This window comes from Chiloscyllium plagiosum, unplaced genomic scaffold (assembly GCF_037043375.1).
Source record: "Chiloscyllium plagiosum isolate Xiang-an unplaced genomic scaffold, Cpla_swu_hap1 HiC_scaffold_19, whole genome shotgun sequence".
In the NCBI taxonomy this organism is placed as follows: Eukaryota; Metazoa; Chordata; class Chondrichthyes; order Orectolobiformes; family Hemiscylliidae; genus Chiloscyllium; species Chiloscyllium plagiosum.
Window position 1 is genome coordinate 20,917,014 of NW_028270157.1, and position 23,049 is coordinate 20,940,062.

General features: G+C 40.3%; 1 protein-coding gene across 3 annotated transcripts in view; it reads left to right on the forward strand.

Moving 5' to 3' along the window:
• The first annotated feature begins 4,537 nt into the window (after positions 1 to 4,537).
• Positions 4,538 to 23,049, forward strand: part of cpsf6 (cleavage and polyadenylation specific factor 6) — a 75,706-nt gene continuing 57,194 nt past the window's right edge. For all 3 annotated transcript variants that reach the window (XR_006314552.2, XM_087997103.1, XM_043709775.2), the window contains exons 1-5: positions 4,538 to 4,664; positions 18,796 to 19,014; positions 19,919 to 20,022; positions 21,295 to 21,440; positions 22,224 to 22,394. Coding sequence is in view for 2 of the 3 variants with exons in the window: in XM_087997103.1 (XP_087853229.1) it covers positions 4,545 to 4,664; positions 18,796 to 19,014; positions 19,919 to 20,022; positions 21,295 to 21,440; positions 22,224 to 22,394 (760 nt within the window). In the remaining variant the exon portion in view is untranslated. The remainder of the gene's footprint in view (positions 4,665 to 18,795; positions 19,015 to 19,918; positions 20,023 to 21,294; positions 21,441 to 22,223; positions 22,395 to 23,049) is intronic.

Consider the following 23,049-nt stretch of genomic DNA (forward strand, 5'->3'; position numbering starts at 1 on the left):
TTGGACAGGGGAATGTCTATGGGATGTTGTTTATATGGACTTCCAGATGACATTTGATAAAGTCCTACATAAGAGACTGTTGTCTGTGGTAGAAGCCTCCACAATTGAAGGCAAATTACTGACATGACTGGGCAATTGGTTGAGTGGCAAGTGACAAAAAGTAGGGATAATGGATAAAAAGTACTCAAATTGGCAGGATGTGACCAGTAATGTCTCACAAAGATCTGTGTTAGTGGGTCAATTATTCACATTATTTATCAATGACTTGGATAATGGCATTGAAAGTTATATGTGCACATTTGCTGATGACGCAAAGTAAATTAATTTTCGACAGTGTAGATGATAGCATAACATTACTAAGGGATATTGATAGACAAAGTGAATGGGCAAAACTCTGGCAGATTGCGTTCAACATAGGCAAGTGTGAGATTATCCATTTTAGACCATTAAAGGATAGATCAGGGTGATTTCTAGACAGTATGGAGTTAAATACAATAGATGTCCAAAGAGATCTTTAGACCTATAAAATGTGACAATCAGGTGCAAAAAATAATCAAGAAAGCTAATGGACTACTGGCCTTTAAATTTAAAGGACTGGTGTACATGGATGCAGAAGTTATGCTGCAGTTTTACAAAACCCTGGTTACACTCCACTTGGAGTACTGTGAGCAGATCTGGGCACCATGCATAAAGGAGGATATTTTGGCCTTGGAGACAGCGCTACATAGGTTTACAAGAATAATACCTCGACTTCAGGAGTCAGGTTATGAGGAAAGATTACAGAAATTAGGCCAGTTAATTTTGGAAAATTAAGAGGTGATCTTATTGAAGTCTTCAAGATATTAACAGGAAAAGACAGGGTAGATTAAGGTAAATTATTTCTGCTGATTGGGGATTGTAGAACTAGTCTGAGAATTAGGGCCAGACCATTCAGCAGAGATGTTAGGAACCACTTCTACATGTAGAGGATAGTAGATGTTTGGAATTCTCTTCCATAAATGGTATTGGATCAGTTGTTAATTCTAAATCTGAGAGAGTTTTTTTGTTAAGCAAAAGTATCAAGTGATATGGATCTAAGGCAGATATATAGAGTTAGGCCACAGCTCAGCCATGATCTCATTGAATGATGGAACAGGCTCAAGGAGCTGAACGGCCTACTCTTGTTCCTATATTCCTTTGTATATCTCAGTGAATAGCCACCATGGTTGCCATCTGCATAAATTAAACATTGAGCTATCAAGCCAGAAAATACTGTCCTCTGTTTGCATACAGCTGACCTGGATTGCCTTGCAGATCAAACAGGCTGAACAGCAAACTGACAGCAAAAACACAAGAACAGATTTCTACTTCTGCCTCCGTCTCCCTTCACAGGATGTTTAGAAGAGCTGCTTGGGAAGTGGTGCTTCAGAGGGAACAATGTTGGGACTACTGTGATTCACCATTGACACTAAAATTTGTTCTTGGCAGCTGCCATTACTTCACTTTGCAGTTTTGTAGCACTACAAGCCCATGTTTCTGCATAACTGTAGTCGCTATTCCACTTTGCAGTGGCCTTGACCATAGATACAGCCATGAGAAATCACTTTCCTGAGATTATTAAGAAAATGGAGATCAATACCTGAAGGAGTAATTGAGTCAAATGGCAAAGTCAAAAAGTGCAACATGACAATGGCCTGCTCTGTGCTATAATCAACCTGTGACAGATACATTTAAGGTAGGCAGGGTAAGCACATCTGGAAGAAAGGATAAGCACCCTATCAACCCTATGTTGATAGGGTGCGATGAGGAGTGACAGGAGGAGGTTCATAGAGTCAGAGTTTTTACAGCATGGAAAGAGATCCTGTGTCCCATCATAACCACACTAATCATCAATCATCTCTATATTCCGATCCTATTTTCCAGCACTTGGCCCACACCCTTGCATGCTATCACATTTCAATTGTGCATTTAAATAGTTCTCATATGCCTTTCGCGTTCTTGCTTCCACCACTCTTTGAGGCAATGAGTTCTAGCTCCCAAAAACCTCTTGGTTAAAAGACTTCATAAATCCTCTCGAAACCTCCTACTTCTTCCCTCAATGCTGTGCCCCTTAGTTATTGAGTCTCTAGTAAAAGGAAAGGCTTCTCCCTATTTCCCCTAACTATAGCCCTCAAAATTTTGTACGCCTCAGTCTGGTTCCTCCTCAGTCTTCTCTGCTCTAAGGAAAACAATACCAGCCTATCTAATCTCTCATCATAATTGAATTGCTCCAGCCCAGAATCACCTCTGCACTCTGCCTAATGCAAGTACATCCTTCCTGCAGTGCGGTGACCAGAACTACACACAGTACAGTTACACACAGCTCCATCATAACCTGTAAAATAAAACAAAGAACTGCAGATGCTAGAGATCTGAAACAAAAACAGAAAGTGTTGGAGAAACTCAGCAGATCTGGCATCTGTGGGAAGAAAGCAGAGTTAAAGTTTCGAGTCTGGTGACTCTTCATTACAAATGATAGTAACTAGGAAAACATGGTATTTATGCTGAAGCTGAAATGAAGGGTGGGGGTGAGCGGTGAGTGGATAGGTGGCGGCGGAGCCCAGAGAGAGGAAGATGTGAATGCGGTAGGAAAACAAGCACAGCAGGCCTGGACAGAAGAAAAGCTGAATAATTGATAATGAAGAACCATATCTTTGTGCGAAAAGCAACCTATGTCAGCATAGGTTTGGGTGTGGGGTGGGTAGAAAACATGGAAGGAGGGAATCAGACATTAAAGTTTTTAAACTCGATGTTGAGGGTATTGATGCTGCAGGGTCCCCAAGCAGAAAAGAATGTATTGTTCTTCCATGTTTTTTTGACCCATGCCACAGTTGGTTCCAATTCATCTTTTCTTCTGTCCTGACCTGCTATCCATTATGTCCTTGTTTACCTATCCCTTTCATATCTCTCACTCCCTGGGCTCTGTCATCACCTAGCCACTCACCTCTCCCCTTCCCACAACCCCGTGCCCCCACTTAAACTTCAGCATGAAAATCATTTTGGAGACAGTGAGGTCTGCAGATGCCAGAGATCAGAGTTGAGAGTGTGTTGCTGGAAAAGCAGAGCAGGTCAGGCAGCATCCGAGGAGCAGGAAAATCGACGTTTTTGGCCAGAGCCCTTCATCAGGAATGAGGCTGGGTGTCTCGGGGGTGGAGAGATGTTCTCTGGGACACCCGCACCAACCAACCCCACCGTCCTGTGGCTGAACATTTCAACTCCCCCTCCCACTCTGCCAAGGATATGCAGGTCCTGGGCCTCCTCCATCGTCACCCTCTCATCACCCGACGCCTGAAGAAGAATGATTTATCCTCCACCTCGGAACCCTTCAACCCCAGGGCATCAATGTGGACTTCACCAGTTTCCTCATTTTCCCTTCCCCACCTTACCCCAGTTCCAACCTTCCAGATCAGCTCACCCTCATGACCTGTCCCATCTGTCAATCTTCCTTCCCACCTATCCGCTCCATCCTACTCTCCAACCTATCACCTTTACCCCACCTCCATCCATCTTTTGCATGCTCAGTTACCTTCTCCCCAGTCCCACTCCCCTCCCATTTATCTCTTCACCCCCGAGGCTCCCAGCCACATTCCTGATTAAAATCATTTTATCCTAGGTATCGCAGTTCCAATGAAGAGGCACCAGACTTGAAATGTTAACTCTAGTTTCTTTCCACAAATGCTGCTGAGTTTCTCCAATAATTTTTGTTTTTGTTCCATCATCACCTCCTTCCTCTTGTATTCAACGACTTGACTAGTAACAGCAAGTATCCCATGTGCTTTCTTAATTACCTTATCCACTTGTCCTGCTGCTTTCGAGGATCTACAGACATGCACACCATGGTCCTTCTGAAGATGGGTCACTGGACCTGAACGGTTAACACTGCTTTCACTCCACAGATGCTGTCAGACCTGCTTAGTTTTCCCAAGTATTTCTGTTTTTGCTTCCTATTTCCAGCATCTGCGGATATTTATTTCTTTTAAGGTCCCTCTGATCCTCTATACTTGCTAGGGTCTTGTCATTCAAGCAGGAGGCTGGAAAAATGCAGCAAGACAGGCAGCATCAAGAGGTGGAGAAGTCGACATTTTGGATACAACCCGTCTACAGGAATCCTGATTTATGGTTATACCCAAAATGTTGAGGACTTAATTTCCTGTTGCTGCCTGGCTTGTTGTGTTCTTCCAGCCTCCTGCTTGTCTACTTTGGATTCCAGCATCTGGATTTTTTTTGTCTCTGACAGGATCTTGTCATTCAACACACTGTTTGCTCTAAATTGGTTTATGCTCTTCAATTTAGTTGTTAACTGGACATGTAGGACATGTAATTTGGCATGTTAAGAAAGCAGACGTGGGGGGGGGGGGGTGAAGAGGGGAGTGCAATCTGACACAGAATGGAAATACTTTGGTTACCCCCAAATTAAAATGGTGGAATGGCCTTGCTTATCCGGTGCTGTCAAGGGTGCGCAGGGTTGAGGGTGTAATTGCGACGCCGGCCTGCTGGGGAGGAGGAGGGCGCTGTTTCCGGAAGTGATGCAGCGACCCTTCAAACGGCCGCTCGAGGCGCAGAGACAGAGAGAGAGAGTTGGTGAAATGGCCGACGGTGTGGATCACATCGACATCTACGCCGATGTCGGCGAAGAGTTTAATCAGGTAATGATCGGTATCGGTGAGCCTTGGAGCGAGGCCGCCGCTGGCCAGATATTGCTTCCCCCCCCCCCCCCCCCCGCAACCAAACTGTGGCCATCGCTCGCTGCTACACAATCGAAGGAGAGTAGGAGGGAACGGTGAAGTCGGCCTCGGTTCACTGAGCGGGGAAGGAGGGAGGAAGAGGAGTGCAGCGGGAACACAGATTCCCAGGACCCCTTTCTCCTGGGGCCGCCCATCCCCCAGCAGCCGGCACCGGGCTCCTTATCGTCATTCGGAGATGGAGGTCCCGGGCCCGCTTCCCTCAAAAGCGAAGGAGGGAAGAGTGAGAAACTAGGCCGAGAGCTCCCTTTCTCTCCTCCCATTCAGCCCCCCCCCCCATGCTCTTCGTCCGGCCGAGGGTCCACCCCCAGTGGTGCTTGGTTATTTTAAAAATCGCGTTGGGTAGTATTTTCTCTGGTAGTCCTCTTCGTAACCGGTGGATACCGCGCTGCCGAGCGAGGCGCTGCTTTTTTTTGGAAGAACAAAACATAACAACATGGCGCCCGAGAGCGGGAGGCGGGCGAGTAAACAGCAGCTATTTATTGCGTATTCCCTACCCAGCACATTCCTGGAGTCCCGTCTACCAACAAATGTTACTTAAAATCCTTCATTTATCTCAAAACAAGGTTGAGCAATTAAGGTGGGAAGATCTCAAATTGTTAGAGTAGGAGAAGAAATGGCGCTGAAGTGAAATGGGGGAGGGGGAGAGTTAAATGATCTGGAATGTCTTGTTATTTTCTACTCTTGGCTGCAGTCTTCCGTCAATCTGTTTTCGACGTCTAGTCTGACAAATTTAACACTTCTTTAATGTTGTACGACCTGCATGTGAAGTGGCCAAAGTACAGTTTTAAATTATGCCACTACCAAAATGATTAATTCTCCAAATTTTCTTCAATTTCAGCATCACCAAAATTGAGTTTGCAAATTGTAAATCCTATTATCACCTCCTCTCCCAAGTCCAGGTTGTCCGAGCAGCCATTGATCAGTCGTCACATTTGTTGCTGAAGCTGTTCTACTTGTTTCTTTACGTAATTTAGTTAAATCAGTTCATTTGTTTTGAAAAGGTAATTTACTGAGGTAGTTTTTGGTGTCCTGAAGTTATACAAAATATATTCCTAGTAGAATTATTGAAATTTACTGTGATTTCAACCCATCATATCTGTACAGGCTCCTGAAAGAGCTACCCAACTAGTCCCATTCTCTAAGGAGAAAGTGAGGTCTGCAGATGCTGGAGATCAGAGCTGGAAATGTGTTGCTGGAAAAGCGCAGCAGGTCAGGCAGCATCCAGGGAACAGGAGAATCGACGTTTCGGGCATAAGCATTCCTGAAGAAGGGCTTATGCCCGAAACGTCGATTCTCCTGTTCCCTGGATGCTGCCTGACCTGCTGCGCTTTTCCAGCAACACATTTCCAGCTCTAGTCCCATTCTCTAGCCCTATCTCTGTAATGCTTTAAATTAATAACTTTCAAATATATGAGCTCTCTTTTGAAACTTCTGATGAAATCTAACTCTACCTTTCCCCTGGGCAGTACATTCCAAATCCTACATATCTCACTTTCAACTGTCTCTAGTCTGTGAAATATCCAAATATAGAGCTGAAAATGTGTTGCTGGAAAAGCGCAGCAGATCCGGCAGCATCCAAGGAACAGGAGAATCGACGTTTCGGGCATAAGCCCTTCTTCAGGAGCTACTTGACCCTGAAAATCTGTCTTTTTCTAGTCTGGGATTTCAATTACTGACTTTTTAAAATCCTCTTCCAACATAATATGGCATCTTTATTTCCCAAATGCTCTCCCTTTCTGAATTTGTCTACAGCTTATGATTATACTGTTGTAAATTTTTTATTATTCATAATTTTGATCAGCTCAAGTCACCTCTTAAACTTCTCTGCTGAGGATAATAATCCCAATCTCTCTTTTTTTTTGAATATAAAATTTCTTATTACTATCATCATTCTAATATTTCCTTTTGCACTCTCTCCAAGGCTTTAACATGCTTAAGTAAGGTGCCTACAACTGAACACAATAATTCAATTGTGATGTGACCCAACATCTATAGAGGTGTAGCATCACCTCTTTGCTTTTATACTCTTTTACTTTGTATATAAACTGAAGTCCAAAAAGATCACATCTACTACTCTGCCCTCATCAATCCTCTTTGTTACTTCGAAAAACTCAATTAAGTTTGTGAGACATGATTTGCCATGCACAAAGCCATGTTGACTACCCCTAATCAGTCCTTGCCTTTCCCTGAAGAAGGGCTTATGCCTAAAACGTCGATTCTCCTGCTCCTCGACGCTGCGTGGGCTGCTGCGCTTTTCCACACTTTTCAACTTCAATGGAGTGCCACAAGGATCGGTCCACAATTTTTTGTCACTTACATAAATGATTTGGATGTGAGCATAAGAGGTACAGTTAGTAAGTTTACAGATGACACCAAAATTGGAGGTGTAGTGGACAGCAAAGAAGGCTACCTCAGATTACAACAGGGTCTGGACCAGATGGGCCAATGGGCTGAGAAGTGGCAGATGGAGTTTAATTCCGATAAATGCGAGGTGCTGCATTTTGGGAAAGCAAATCTTAGCAGGACTTATACACCTAATGGTAAGGTCCTAGGGAGTGTTGCTGAACAAAGAGACCTTGGAGTGCAGGTCCATAGCTCCTTGAAAGTGGAGATGCGGGTAGATAGGATAATGAAGAAAGCGTTTGGTATGCTTTCGTTTATTGGTCAGAGTATTGAGTACAGAAGTTGGGAGGTCATGTTGTGGATGTACAGGACATTGGTTAGGCCACTGTTGGGATATTGCATGCCGTTCTGCTCTCCTTCCTATCGGAAAGATATTGTGAAACTTGAAAGGGTTCAGAGATTTACAAGGGCTTTGCCATGGTTGGAGGATTTGAGCTAGAGGGAGAGGCTGAACAGCCTGGGGCTTTTTTCCCTGGAACGTCGGAGGCTGAGGGATGACCTTGGAGGTTTACAAAATAATGAGGGGCATGGATAGGGTAAATAGGCAAAGTCTTTTCCCTGGGGTCGGGGAGTCCAGAACTAGAGGGCATAGATTTAGGATGAGAGGGGAAAGATATATAAAAGAGACCTAAGGGGCAACTTTTTCACGCAGAGGGTGGTACATGTATGGAATGAGCTGCCCGTGGAACTGGTGGAGGCTGGCACAATTGCAACATTTAAGAGGCATTTGGATGGATATATAAATAGGAAGGGTTTGGAGGGATATGGGTTGGGTGCTGGCAGGTGACAGATTGGGTTGGGATATCTGGTCAGCATGGACGGGTTGGACCGAAGAGTCTGTTTCTATGCTGGACATCTCTATGACGTGAACTGCCCTTCTCAAAGCTATGTAAACTATACGTTTCCATATTTTTTTCTGTGTATACTTATCCTGTATTATGGCTTCTATCAGTTTTGTCCATTCTTAATATCAAGTTGACAAACCTGTAATGTCTTGCTTATCATTACCCCTTTCGTAAACAATGGCATCATTTTTGCAATCCTCCAACTCCCCAGCCTGGAAAATGTCTGTCAACAGCTCCGCAAATTGCTCTCTCAGCAATCGAGGGTGCATCCCATCTGGACCAAACGACTTCCCGATCTGGAGTTCTGCCAGCCTTCTTTGCACCTTCTGTTTATCTGTCACTATACTACTCATTGCTTAACCCCCACATTTTCAACTGTGCCATTGTCACCATTTTCTTATTGGTAAAGACAGAAGTACCGTATTTATTAAATACCTCTGCCATACAATTTGCTTCAGTGAGCAGCTCACCCTCCTTATTCCTCATTGGTCCCATTCTATCCTTCACTAATCCTTTACTATTCATGTTTATTTTAATGCAGCCTGCTTCACCTTCAACATCCTTATTCCAGGCGTAACTCCTCTCCTGCATTTGTGATTTTCCTTCTGAATTTCTATTGCTATTCCAATATGCACCATGTGCCTCCTTTTTCTTCCTTATGTTCTCATTGATATCTTTAGTCAACTACAAATAAAGGTAGTCTTTAACTAGATATCTTTAGATAACTCATTTATTTCTCAACTAGCTTGCACCCTATTCCTTCTCTTTCGAAAGACTCTCATTTTTCATCCACTCTTTTATCCACCAAAATGCATTTCCAATCACCCAGCTCTGGTTCAACCTTTTGATCTCTAAAACCAGCCTTTTTCTAGTCTGAGATTTTAATCATCGACTGACTTTTTTCCCCCCTTTTCCAGCATAATATTTAAACTTATGATCATTATTTCCCAAGTGCTCTCCCACTCTAAATTTGTTCACTTGGCCTGCCTTGTTTCCTAGTACTGTACAAGATTCAGTGCAGCTCCCTCCCTTGTAGGACTGGAACTGATAGTACAACCATAAGCTGTAGACAATTATGTTTTAATCTCTGCATTTATATAGAAACTGCACTTATAGACATTGACAAATCCATAAATTCAATTAAATAAGCTTTTCCATATTTATCTGCATGCTTTTATTAAAACTAAGTTCTCGGGGCATCTCATTTGAAGACACAGAAGTTTAGTACAAATGTGGTTATTAAATTTACAAAGAGAATGATAAGAGAAAATATATTTTGTTTACCAGGTGAAGAGTTAAGAATGGTTGGGGTGAGGAGAGGCTTGAGAGGGAAAAGACGATAACGTGCAACTTAGAATTTATGAAGTAGAGCAGGAAATTATTGTCGATGACTATGTAAGCATAGTTTACTAGAGGAAAGCAAACATTCTAGGCCACAGATGCTATCTGAAAAGTTCATTTTGAAATTCAGTACTCTTTCTATTTCATATGTAACACTACAAATTGATGCTTTTGGGTGAATGACATAAATAGGGGCAGGAGAAAATCATATGGCCCATCTTAGGCTTCAACTGCATTTTCCTGCTTGCTCCCCTTATTGCTTGATTCCTTGAGACCAGAAATCTATTTCTGACTTAAATATATTCAGTGAGTATCCACAATATTTTAGGGTAGCGACTTCTAAAATTTCACAACTGAGTGATGAAATTTCTGTACAACTGTAGCAAGGTTTCTCAATTTTTCTTGTATTCTAGTCCCCTTGTAATAAAGATCGATATGCTAAAGCTATGCGGTCTCAATTTAAGCATCTCAAACCTGGGTGTTTTTATAAGCTGCCAAATAGGAATTAAAATTCATTTTAAATTAATAAAGTAACCTACCAGCTTTTTCAGCATGATGCTGCATCGGTAAGAGAGTCTCTGGACTAATAATTGGTTTTGCTGTGTTGAGTGGTTGCTGTGTTGAAGTGCAGCCTGAAAACAGGCAAAATATAAAAGCTGGCAATATTCATTTGGGAGGCTGCTGGTTTTGGAAAAAATACTTCTAATTGCTTGCTGTACGTGCATGCTATGTTATGAAGTTCCATGCAGAGTCACACCCAAGTCTCTTAACACATTGTTTTAAAAGAAACAAATCTGCTTTCCTATTCTCAATGCCCACAGATCTGACCTGTCTGTATTTCTTAATCTCCACAACTTGCATTTCCACCAAGCTTTGTATTCTCAGCAAGCGTAGATACCTTATTCTGCATCTGAGTTATTAAAATGGACTAAAAATACCTGATGTCCCGGCACTGAATTTTTTTTTCTCTACTCCACTAATCATGAACTGCCAATGTCCCATTCGTCCTTGTTTTCAACCTCCTGTCTGTTAACCAATTCTTAATCCATGCTTTTTCAGTCCCTGCTCCATGAATCCTTAACTTGTGTATTAATCTTTGGCACTTTATTGAGTTCCTTCTGCAAAATTCAAGTATACTACATGTACTGGTTCCACATTATCTACTGTAATAGTTACATTCCTAATAAATTTGTTGGCTGGATATCCGTTTCCAAAAACTTATAAAAATGTTGCCTTGTTCTAATCATACTATAAGATTTCGTTAATAACAGGTTCTGACACTTCGCAGTTAATGATGTGAGGCTAAATGGCCTGTCGTTTCCTGTTTTTACACTCAATCTTGAATAAAGCTGTTATCTTTACTACCTATTAGTCTTCTGGGTCTATTCCAGGATCCAGGGAGTTTCGGAAAATCATAGTGAATCAGTTAACCTGAGTGTGTTGATCATGTTCTGGGGATTTTAGTCCCTTGCAATTTTGCAGGGCTTTTTGTGTATTATTAATTACTTTTAATTTTTATCTTTCTTTTTGGCCCTAGGGCAACCTTTTCTGATATGCAACTTGAGTCTTCTGCTGTGGAGCAGAATTATTTGTGCAATGCCTTTGCTGTGTTCTCATTCCCCATGATTTCCCCTGTTCCTACTTCAAAAGGACCAACGTTTCCATTGGATGACTTCTCCATTTCATATTCCTGCAGAAGCTCTTGCAATTCTGCTTAGCAACTAATCATAGCCAGCTTTCCTCTTATGTAATTGGCTTTCTTTAGTTTAAGATTCTTGTTTGAGATTGAAGCATGTTGATTTCAAGTTTGATGTTAAATTCATTTGCGTTATGATCACTATTTGTCAGTGAATTTTTCCAATGAAATTTCTAATTAACCCTGCCCATTGCATGTTCTTCCAGGAAATTCTCAAAGCCATTGTGTCCTGTAAACTCTTTGAAGACAATTACTACCAATTTGTTTAATGCAATTTATATGAAGATTAACATTCTCAACAAATATTACATTACCTTTGTTACTAAGCTCCAATAATTCCTTGTTTTAATTATCTATGCTAAGCTCTAACTAATAATCCAGCATTTTTTCAACTTTGCTGACCTTGATCTCTACCCATGCTGATTATATCTTCATGATTTTTCTGAGCCAAGATTTCCTCTCATGCCATTATATCTTCATACCTTTCTACGCCTCCTTTTCTATCTGACCAACTTTGAAGTATTTTATGTACTGGAATATTTATTTCCCAATCTTGGTCACCTTGTAAATACGTCTCTTCAGTGAGGTTAGATCGACACCACTAGTGTCGTTATGATCTAAAATTGAGAGTGCTGAATTTTTTTCTTTTTGGCCCTTGTGCAACCTTTTTGATTTGCAACAAAAACAGAAATTGCTGGAGAAACTCTGGGTCTAGCAGCATCTGCATTCTGATGAAGAATCACTGGACTTAAATGTTAATTCTGCTTTCCCCTTGCACATGTTGCCAGACCTGCTGAGTTTCTCCAGTAATTTCTGTTCTTGCCTCTTCTTGCTACTTGTTTATCTATCTACTCATGGCAACTATGCATAATCAGGTCGTGACCTTTTTTAAACAATTCAGTACATGGACTTGCTGTCTGAACTATTACATTTGAAATTCTCTCCCTGTCTCACTCAGCTTGCCTTTACTCCTGTTGATACACTTATTTGCCTCAACTTTCATCTTTAGAATCTCCCTCCACCCTAAATCATTTTCCCTTCTGTTAGTTGATTACCAATCTGTTGGTCCATTCTTATGTTTGCATACCCTGTTCCTTCCTGTCACACTCTGGTTACTATTACTATGCTGTTTGATTGTCTTGTCCTAACTTTCTAACTTTTCAAATCTCTCTCTCTGTCCAGTCCACACAATTTCAGCCCTGATTATTTCACTAGCCCCTGAACACTGGTCCTGTTGCAGTTTAGCTGAAGACCTCCCATGGTCAGCTTTTTGTTTATTCAGTACTGGAGCCTGTGTCCTATGAATCACGACCCATTTCTCCCTAACCAGTTTTTCATTCATGCAACCAACTCATTTTGATCATACTTATTCTATGCCAGTTTGCTTGTGGCATAGTTAATAATTCAGACATTATCATCTTTGTGGTTCTACATTTCAATATGGTTGCAAGTTGCTCGTTCCCACAGCAGAAACTGTTCATCCTATTTGTGCCATTGTTGCCTATCTAATCCATGGTAATTGGATCTTTTCTCTTGCACTCTCAATTTCCCTCCACCTGAAGATGATATTCTTAACCCTGGCATTAGTTAGGCAGTCCACCCTTCCAAGACTTGTTTTAGATTGCAGACACCAGTATACATTTTGATTTTGCCCGATTGCAACTGCATTCCTTTTCACTCTCTCCACTTAAATAGTTCCCTAGACCATGACACTCATCAGATTGTTTATCCTTCCTGGAATTTTGGCTCTTGTCCTGCACAAAATGCAAGAACCTTGAATATGTTAGGCAATTTCAAGAGCTGAGTCTTAATTGCTCATTTGTTTCCCTGTGACTACTTCCAAAAGCCGCGTCCAGGTAATTCCTTCCATAGTCCAGCTCCCTGACTCTGAGCTGAAATTCCTTTTGTGGGCACCTTCAGCAGATGTGATTGCCTTAGATCACTTGTCTCCTCCAGTCCACATGTGCTACAACTGACACACATCACCTTCCCTACTATTTTATTGTTTTATTTAACTATTTCCAAAAGATAAAATCTAATTATTCAGCTGACATCTACATTAATAATTATAACATGTTATATACTTAATACATTATTGTATTTCCCCAGTAGCAGTTTAAACGACTGTGCCTGTGGGATAAAGTCTTGAACTCACCAAGTCTTACTACTTACCAAATTAATGCCTTCAGGCATTCACCAGCAATTGCATGCTGAAAAAGTGTGTAAAAAGCAGCACCTCCTTACTTGTGGAGTATTTTACACGCACCAAATTTCCAAGTAAGCCACTCAAAATTATTTGTAACAGCTATTCAATTTATTGATGGATAACTGCCACTGCTGAGCAGTTTAAGCTGTTAAATGTTTTTGTGAAGATCTGTAGCTCAGGTTGTGGTTGGTTGGTTTTTTTATCTCTAAACATTTTGCCCCTCTACTAGGTGACATCTTCAGTACAGAATAGCCTCTGGTTGTTTTTGTTATCTGACCTGAATTTGTATGGTTTTTGTCTGTGATGGTGGGTAGTTATTTCTGGTTTTGTACTGTAGTGGTCTGTAGATGGGATCTATTTCAACATGTTTGTTTATGGCACCAGTGGATGAATACCAGACCTCGAGGAATTCCTGAGCTTGTATTTATTTTGCCTGTCCCATTTGAATTGGTGTCCATCATTATCAACATGTATTGACATGAGGGAAAGCTAGTTGTTTCGTTTTGTTGCAAATTTATGCTCATGTACTCTGGTGAGTTTCCTGCCTGTTTGTCCTATGTAATGTTTCTTGCAGTTGCTGCATTGTATTTGGTATATCACATTCCTGCTGTGTGTAGTGGGTATGGGGGCTTTTGTCTTGAATAGTACCTGGTGAAGTATGGCTATTTGTGTGCTGTCGTTATTCTGGTAGAACGAACTAAGTGGTGAATACTTTACCAAAGTGTACAGAAAGGCGACACATACAGAGTGGATTTTTAATTACAACAGTAATCACAGTGTTCACAAACAGAGCTGTGTCAAGGCTCCAGAGCCTGTCAAAAGGAGGAACAGCTATACAAAATCTTTGCTCATAATGTATACCCTAACAAATTCATCCACCAGTGTCTAGCATGCAGACAGCACCAAGAAGACACTGTGTGCCCTAACATACTGACCATCTATTAGAAACTTCTCCGAACTGACTACAAGACTCTTACATCCTTTGGGAATAATGACCGCGCACAAACCAAAAGCCACACTTGGTCAGCTACTTTCCAAGACAAAAGACCGGATATCCATAATGTGCAGGTTGAATGTGATGCGCAAAATACAATGCAACAACTGCGCAAAACATTACATAGGAAAAACAGGCAGAAAACTCATCACCAGAAAGCATGAGCATCAGCTTGCAACAAAATGATACCACCAGTTCTCCCTTATGTCAATACGCACTGACAATGAAGGACACTGATTCAGCTGGGGCAGATAAAACTAAGACAGCTCAGGAATTCTTGGAGGCCTGGTATTCATCCACTGGGGCCATTAACAGAGGTAGTGAAATAATCATGTACAGACCACTATGACATAAAACCCAAAATAGAACCACCCTCCCTGACAGAGAACTGTATAAATTCGGGGCAGATCATAACAACAGCACTTCATCCAGAGGCCACATACCCCTGAAGATGTCGCCCAGTAGGGGGATGAAATGTTAGCAAAAATATCAACTGGTTTGGCGAACTGACCTTCAATTCCAGTTTAAGCTTTGCTTGTTAAATAGCTGACAGTTTAAAGTACTCTTTCAATAGTTGGACTGTTAATCTACATTATAGCTTGGTTGGCAAGAAGATAGCAGTGACACCCCACCATCACCAGATTACCACGTTGGTTCTCATTTTTCGTTGCACTCCGGCATTGTCGTTTCCATTTGGTGCTCCCTATTTTTCAAGTAATGAATATCAAACATGCCTACCAGTGGCCATTAATAAGTGATAAGTTCTTCTGATCACTTTGGTTTAATTGGCCTGTTTCACCGGCTTTGTCAATTTTCATGAAACAATTTCTTTGTCAGTGAACTGCTTAGTATAATTTTGCAGTTAAGATGAACCTGACTATAATCCAGAGTTATGGTTCACATTACAATGCATTTGGCCCAATGAAGCTGAAGGGTTAAACTGACTTGCATAATATTTATATTATTGTTGTGTGCTTCAAAAGTGAACTTCTCACCATGTTTGACAGGGAGCTTGGAAAGATTTTCCATGTGAACCATTAGTTTTATTGTTACTTTGTTATACACTGAAAAGCAGCAACCATTACTTCTGGGAAACATAGAAAATCCAAACATTTGGTATGTGATTCTGGAATGGTTCTTACTTGACAGATACTTGCATGGAGAAGCTAGGGTTTGTTTCCTTAAAACAGAGAAGGCTGAGTAAATTTAATAGATGCTTTTAAAATCAAAAAGGTTTAGTAAATATCTAACTTTTATGATGTCAGATGTTGAGTAACTTGAGAGCACAACTTAAGATGGACCGTGGAATCAGGGTGCTGCTATGCAACTGCTGGTAAAAAGTTGGAATCTGCCACCTGGTTGGTTATTGTGTAGATTATCGTAACCTTCAAGAGGGAATATTTTGGAAGAGAAGATATTGCAGGGATATGGGAAAGCATAACCAACTGGATTGCTCTTGAAATAATCGATACAGGCTCTGGATTAAGTAGCTTCCTTCAGTAACTTGGGTTATTTTGGTTTAGTGAAATATTTTTCTGTGGAAGGGGATAATGCTGCGTCGTTGATCTGACCACTTTCTCAGAAGAAATTAGGCTAGTCATCAATTCCTTCAGCCGCTATTAAAGTTAAGTTTAACATGACATCATATATTTGGCAGAATTCCTGGTCTGCTATTAGTGAGACCTTGAACTATTTTAGGAATATAATTGCTGTTACGTAAGACATTCGTTTCTCAAGGATTGGCTCTTTAAATGAAATTTTCCCAAAATGCGCATCTCCATTTTTTTTCTTGACATCCTTTTGAAGGTGGGAATTTATTGTATAAAACTGTAATGAAAGTTCAGTGTTAATAAATTATCTTATGTCAGGCCTTCAGCATGTAACCTGTGCACCATGAAGTCCATCAAATTTTAGAAATTGCACATTTGCAAGACAAATCAATGCAGATAAATTTATTTTTGTTTTTCTTTCACACTCGTTCTTCATTGGTGAAGAAATCCTAAATCGGAATACCTAAATCTGTTCACTATCAGTACCTGTTCAATGATTTGAACTATATCTATCAATTGATAGACTGTGGATTCAAGCCTTTTTTTTTGGGAATGCGTCACAAATTGCTTCATCTTATTTCAGTTCAAGTTCATGCATTGCCAAAGTATGCTCACTTTGTGCTTGAACATCGCTGTTTGAATTTCTTCAATTGTTTGTACAGCTAAGATCCTCCGAAATTAGTGAGAAATCGCAAAACACCAGGTTGTAGTCCAACAGATTTATTTGGAAGCACTAGCTTTCGGAGTACTGCTCCTTCATCAGATGGTTGTGGAGTATAGGCTCATAAGACATAGCTCTTATAGCAAAACATTAATGTCATATCAACATCGGCTCCTCCACAGCATCCTCTGAAATCTTCTGGCATTTTTGAGTCTGTACTAAAGGCTGATTCACAAGCACCCTAGATTTATGCCAGTAAGTTAATGCCCAGAATTGAGACTGGTTTCTAGTTTTGAGGTTGAAAGCATGTTGTGTTGAGCACCATGCTGACTGAAGTTCTTTCATCTTGGTGGACGCAAAGGTTTTCAGAAACTTTTCTTTAGAAGAACTAAGCTGTTAGTTTACCTATTCTGCATAATATTGGGAAAATTGTGGAACCTGTTATTAACAGAACATTAGTACATAGTCGATAAATGTGTCCATGTTAGCAGAAATAGGAAGGCTGATTTAATATTTGAATGGTCATAGATTGTGAAAAGGGCAGATGCAATAAGATGTTGGTGTATTTGTACTGTCACTAAAAGTAAGAATACAGGTGCAGCAAGCAGTGAAAATGCCAAATGGTATGATGGCCTTTGCAGTGAGGCGACTCAAGCACAAGAGTACAAATGTTTTGCTTCAGTTGTATAGGGTCTCAATGAAACTACACCTGGAATGCTGTGTGCAGTTTCTGTCTTATCTGAGGATATGTTATGACTATGGAGTGGGTGCAATAAAGATTTACCTGGCTGATTCCTAAGAAAGTAGGACTAACATGTGAAGCAAGACTGGATTGGTTAGGATTATTTTCACTAGAAGAATGAGAGGGAATCTCATAGAAACTTTTATGATTCTAACAAGACAAGTCGGGATGAGTGCAGGAAGGATGTTCCCGATGTCTTGGGTCATGATTGGTAAGGTTGTCAGGTAGTCCATTTCGGACTGAGTTAAGGAGAAATTTGTTCACCCAGAGTGGTGTGCCGGTGGAATTCTGTCCCAGAAAATGGTTGAGGCCAAAACCTTGAATGTTTTCAGGAAGGAGCTAGATATAATTCTTATGGCTAAAGAAATTGAAGAGCATTAGGAGAAGGTGAGAATAGAGTACTGAGTTGGATGATCGGCCAAGATATTGAGCAGTGGAGCAGGCTTGAAGGGTCAGATGGCATACACCATCTGTTGTTAGTGTTTCTGTATTTAAGCCATAGTGCAATAAGAGTGTTAATGTGGTTTTTCAAAAGGGCAATAATGTTTGACAAATGTTTTGGTAGCTTTGAAGATGTAAATTGCAAGCAGTACATAAAGTATTTGGATACCTAAAAGGTATCATAAGGTGTTACGCAAAAGTTGAATATGAGATGAGACATGATTGATTTCAGGGTATTAAAACAGATGATGTATTGATCAATGAAGGGACACAAAGTAGGGGCAAACTTCAGAGTGTCATGAGTGACTGCCTCGACATCTGGGTGGGTTCATTGAATGGAACTGGACTGGCCATATAAGTACAATGGCTACAAGAGCAGTTCAGAGGGTAGGAAATGTGCAGCAAGTAACCATCTTCTGTTTCTTGAAAACCTGACCACCATCTACAAGGTAGAAGTCAGTAATGTGACAAAATTTTGTATCTGGTATATCCTAGATCACCTTGTTGTGGGGTTAGGTTTTAATGTTTTGTATTTAGTCATCTATTTTCTCTCGGAAGCAGTTGGAGCCTGGAAGCAGGTTTGAGACAAGTAAAGGAAATACAGACTAGTGGCACAGGGCTATCCTAGATCAATGGTGTTCACTGGCTTAGCGTAACTAAGCAAGAAATCTGCGGAATTTACAATTATGAATTATTGAAGGAAAGTCGGAAGCTCCCCAAGAAATCTCATAGCAAGATCGCTGAAGAGAATCTGTTAGCAGTGGTACACCTCCTTTGGTCCCAAGAGAAGGGAAGGAACCCTTCAGGTACAGTAAGGTACAGATCTCTTGAGGTGAAAATAAAAACTGGTTATTAAGTATGTGTTTGTGAAAGAGCTGTTACTGATGTGTTCAACTCTTATACACTCAAGGTTTTGTTTGAAATGTAAATGCTTCTGTAATTCTTTTTTAATATTCACATTTTAAAAAATTATTGGTTTGAAAGGAGATCATAATGTTATAGGATAGGCTATCTTTAGTCATTGACCTACACTTAAATGTTCATTTTTCAGGATCAAATTGTTTATGTTCATACAGAACACTTTTTTTTATTCAGCAAAAATTTCCACAATTAAACACTTTAATAAAAATCCTGAACTTTGTTCTTTATTTAGGAGACAGAATACAGTGGTCATGATCAGATAGATTTGTATGATGATGTCATATCACCATCTGCCAATAATGGAGATGCACCAGAAGATCGTGATTACATGGATAGCATGCCACAGTCTGTCTCTGATGATGGTGGCAAAACTCCTAATTCATTGGGCCCAAATATTGTATATACGTATACTGGCAAGAGAATAGCTTTGTATATTGGAAATCTGACTTGGGTAAGTTTTTTTTTGGCCTTGACATTTGCTAAGAGTTTGATTTAATAGTTGAGATGGCAAATTTCCTTCCTTAAAGAAGACTGGTGGATCAGAAAGTTATTAATTTAACAGCAATCAATGATGTTTTCATGGTCACCATTCCTGATAGAAGGTTTTGATTGCAGATGTTAATTTTTTTTTAAAAAGTACTTCAATTCCACCAGCAGATATGGTGGGTTTTGACAGTGTCTCACCTATTCACTTGAACCTGAGTTAGTAGTTGGAGCATCATTATCAGTATGCTACCACCTTCCGAGTAAATATAATTAGTTAAAATTACAAAAGTTCCTGTTTCAGCTCAGTAACAGTTAGACAGAATATTTTGGGTGAAATCTGCTGCTTTGCACAAGAAGTTGCTGCATATATTCAGCAGTGAATCAATTTAAAAGTCAAGCCCATCTGCTTGTGACAGTTGTTTCCACCATTTATCCCAGTAGGGAGAGATGTACAGGCTCCTATGGGATCTGCAATGATGAGTTAGCTATCCAATGTGAAACATATATTAACTTGTCCCTAGTGACAAACAAATGTGTCCGATCTATTGTTTTAGAGAATTTCAAACACGAACATTAGTTACGTGTAACAGATGCTGCCTAGGATTCTCAGCAGTTAGGAAACAAAACTTTATAGATTTGTTTTTAAAAACTGCATTTCAGTCTGATTATATTGAAGGATTTGTGGTGTACTCTGAAAATCCTCATGTTTACACTTGATGTAATTTACGTCTTTCACTCCTCCATATTTGATGGTCAAGCATCTTGTATAAATTCAGCAGTTAAATTAGAATCTGAATGCGGTTCAAATCATCTGTTTTAATGTATTATGTGTCTTTCAAGTATTCATTTTTCCCCATATTGTCTTGCAGTGGACCACAGATGAGGATTTGACTGAAGCTCTCCATTCAATGGGCATAACTGATCTTTTAGAAATCAAATTCTTTGAGAACCGGGCTAATGGACAGTCAAAGGGGTGAGAGCACATGATGGATTCTTTTTTTAAAATCCTTGTAAGCGAGTTGTATAGCATGGAAACAGACCCTTCGGTCCAACTCATCCATGCTGACCAGATATCCTAAATAAATCTAGTCCCATTTGCCAGCGTTTGGCCCACATCCCCCTCAACCCTTCATGTTGATGTACCTCTTTTAAATGTTGTCATTGTACCAGCCTCTTACAGCTCTGGCAGCTTGTTCCATACATGCACCACTCTCCAAGAAAAAGTTGCGCCTCGGGTCCTTTTTAAATCTTTCCCCCTCACCTTAAACCTATGCCATCTAGTTTTGGGCTGCTCTACCCTGGGTAAAAAGTCTTGACTTCCCATTATCCATGCCCTTTGATTTTATGAAGGGAAGTGGTGGAGACTGGTACAATTACAGCAGTTTAAAGGGCATCTGAATGGGTTTATGAATAGGAAGTGTTTAGAGAGAGATGGGCTACGTGCTAGTAAATGGGACGAGATTAGGTTAGGATATCTGGTTGGCATGGATGAGTTGGACCGAAGGGTCTGTTTCCGTGCTGTACATTTGTGACTCTCGAAATCACCCTTCGGCCTCTGCTTCAGGGGAAAATGCCCCGGCCTATTCAACCTCTCCCTACAGTTCAAATTCTCCAATCCTAGCAACATTCTTCTTGATCTTTTCTGAACCCTTTCAAGTTGAACAATATCCCCCCTCTTCTTGCAGAGAGACCAGAATTGAATGCAGTATTTGAAAAATATCATAATCAGTGTCCTGTACAACTGCAATACGACATCCCAACTTCTAGACGCAATGCATTGACCAGTGCAATAAAGTGTCGAATGCTGCCTTCGTCACCTGCACCCCAGGTCTCTTTGGCAACATTCCCAAAGCCCTACCATTAATTATAGGTTCTGCCCTGGTTTGCCTTATCAAAATGCAAGGCAAATGCAATGCATTTCTCTAAATTTAACTCCATCTGTCATGCCTTGCTTTATGGAACAACTTAGTAGTGTTCTATTTGTAATTTATTTTAGTCTAAAAAATGGATCTGCGGTGAATTGTAATTCTAACATCATGAGTAAAACCTATATAATGCAGGGAGAATTCATCAGAAACTTGTCATATCAAATCCTACAAATATTGGAATATGTCAAAACAAATTGTACAAAATTGTGTAATAATGTATGGAGCAAGATTTGGCACAAGTGACAAACAGCATTTAGTGTTATTAAAAGGCAAAATGCAATTAAGTGTGGTTATTTTATATTTTATTTTTAAACCAGGTTTGCCCTCATTTGTGTGGGATCAGAAAGTTCATCCAAAAAACTGATGGATATGCTGCCCAAACGAGATATGCATGGACAGAATCCTATCGTCACACCATGCAATAAACAGTCACTCAGTCAGTTTGAAATGCAGTCTAGAAAATGTAAGAGTCTATAAATACATGCACTGTTTAACATTATTTAGCATCTTTGTGCTCTGTTAGAAGTTATATAAAAGTTTTAACTTTGTATGATTGAATTGTGTCTTTAATACTAATTTTAAATTTGATTTAATTGGCAATAAACCTTATCTTTTATGATTTGAATCCTACATCCACTCTTAAAATTTGAGCACTCACCTTAATGTGTCTGTGTAATTACTAAGAGACTGTCTTATTGGTGGTGCAATATCTGATACGGATTAATAGAAACTCCTACCTGTTGAGGTGACAATGAAAAATCCCACATCATTATCAAGAGCAAGAAGTTTGTCATCTGACGGCCAAGTTTACTTTAAACCAAAAGAAAGCATGCTGTTTCTGGCACTGTTGTGCGCATCGATTGTCATGCTTTCTTGTGTACGGGCAATGACAATCTGTAGCTCATGAATCTAAAATTATGTAAACTTTGGATTTTAAGCGAAAACTGGTTGACACAGTCATTCCATGACGCAATGTAGGGTGCATACTTGAAAACGTGTGCATTTGAAATCCAAGTGCACTTAATTTATACTTGTATCTGTTCAGTGATGTGAGAATTTGGGCATCACCTGGTGTGCTCTCTGGTACTACATGCTCGCAGAAGTACAGATGTATTACCCGTCAATTGTAGGTTCTGTAAATCTGATCTCAAAAGCTATTACTTGACCAAACGTTTTGATATTTGTTTGCTCTGTTTGTTAAGTTGTAATTTTTAGCAAAATAATTGGTGTTTTATAATTATTGCAGCTACTCAGTCTGGCCAAATGTCAGGGGAAGGGAAAGCTGGCCCGCCTGGAGCTAACAGTCGATTAGCATTTTCTCAGAGTGGAAGAGGACGTGGTCGTTTCCCACCATCTGGCCCTGGTGGGGACAGATTCCCAGGGCCTTCTGGACCAGGAGGGCCTCCACCTTTTCCTGGTGAGCAAAACTAATTAACAGCACAGGTTAAGGTGATAATAAAGCCCCATAGGTCCAAATCGTTTTTAGAGTTCATTTCAGTATTAGATAGTTTCCATGGTATATCATCCAGCTCATCAAGGTTAGGAGTTCATGCTCCATGCATGCATTCTCATACTCTAAATGCCTCCCCCCTCCCCTTACATTGTTTCAGACACTGCTTTTCACTCACGTCAGGTCACTTATTGCTGATGTCTGATCTAACAACTGGAAAAGTTGGCTGAAAACCTCAAATCCACACACCATCTGTGTTACATAGGAGTGATTTCTGGAATTTTGTTTTATGCGGGAAGTCCATGTTCATCCCTGATGGATAACAAGTACTGAGAACATGCGTCAAGCCTAATCTTAGTTGTGAAAGCAATTTGTCTCAAAATTTTGCAAATAGCAATGTGTTATGTATTCTAGCTACTTTGGCATTCTTTGCGCTTGGGATGATGTTGTGACCAATTAAGTGATATGTTTTATAAGTATCAGTTGGACAGTTTCTCAATTAGTAAATAGATGGAATAGCTGACAAGGCAATTTTTTTTTTAAATGCTGATTGACATGTTCAAGTGCTGTTTCCATTTTGATGTTATTTTGAGCATTTATTAAACTTAAAGAAATTGTAATG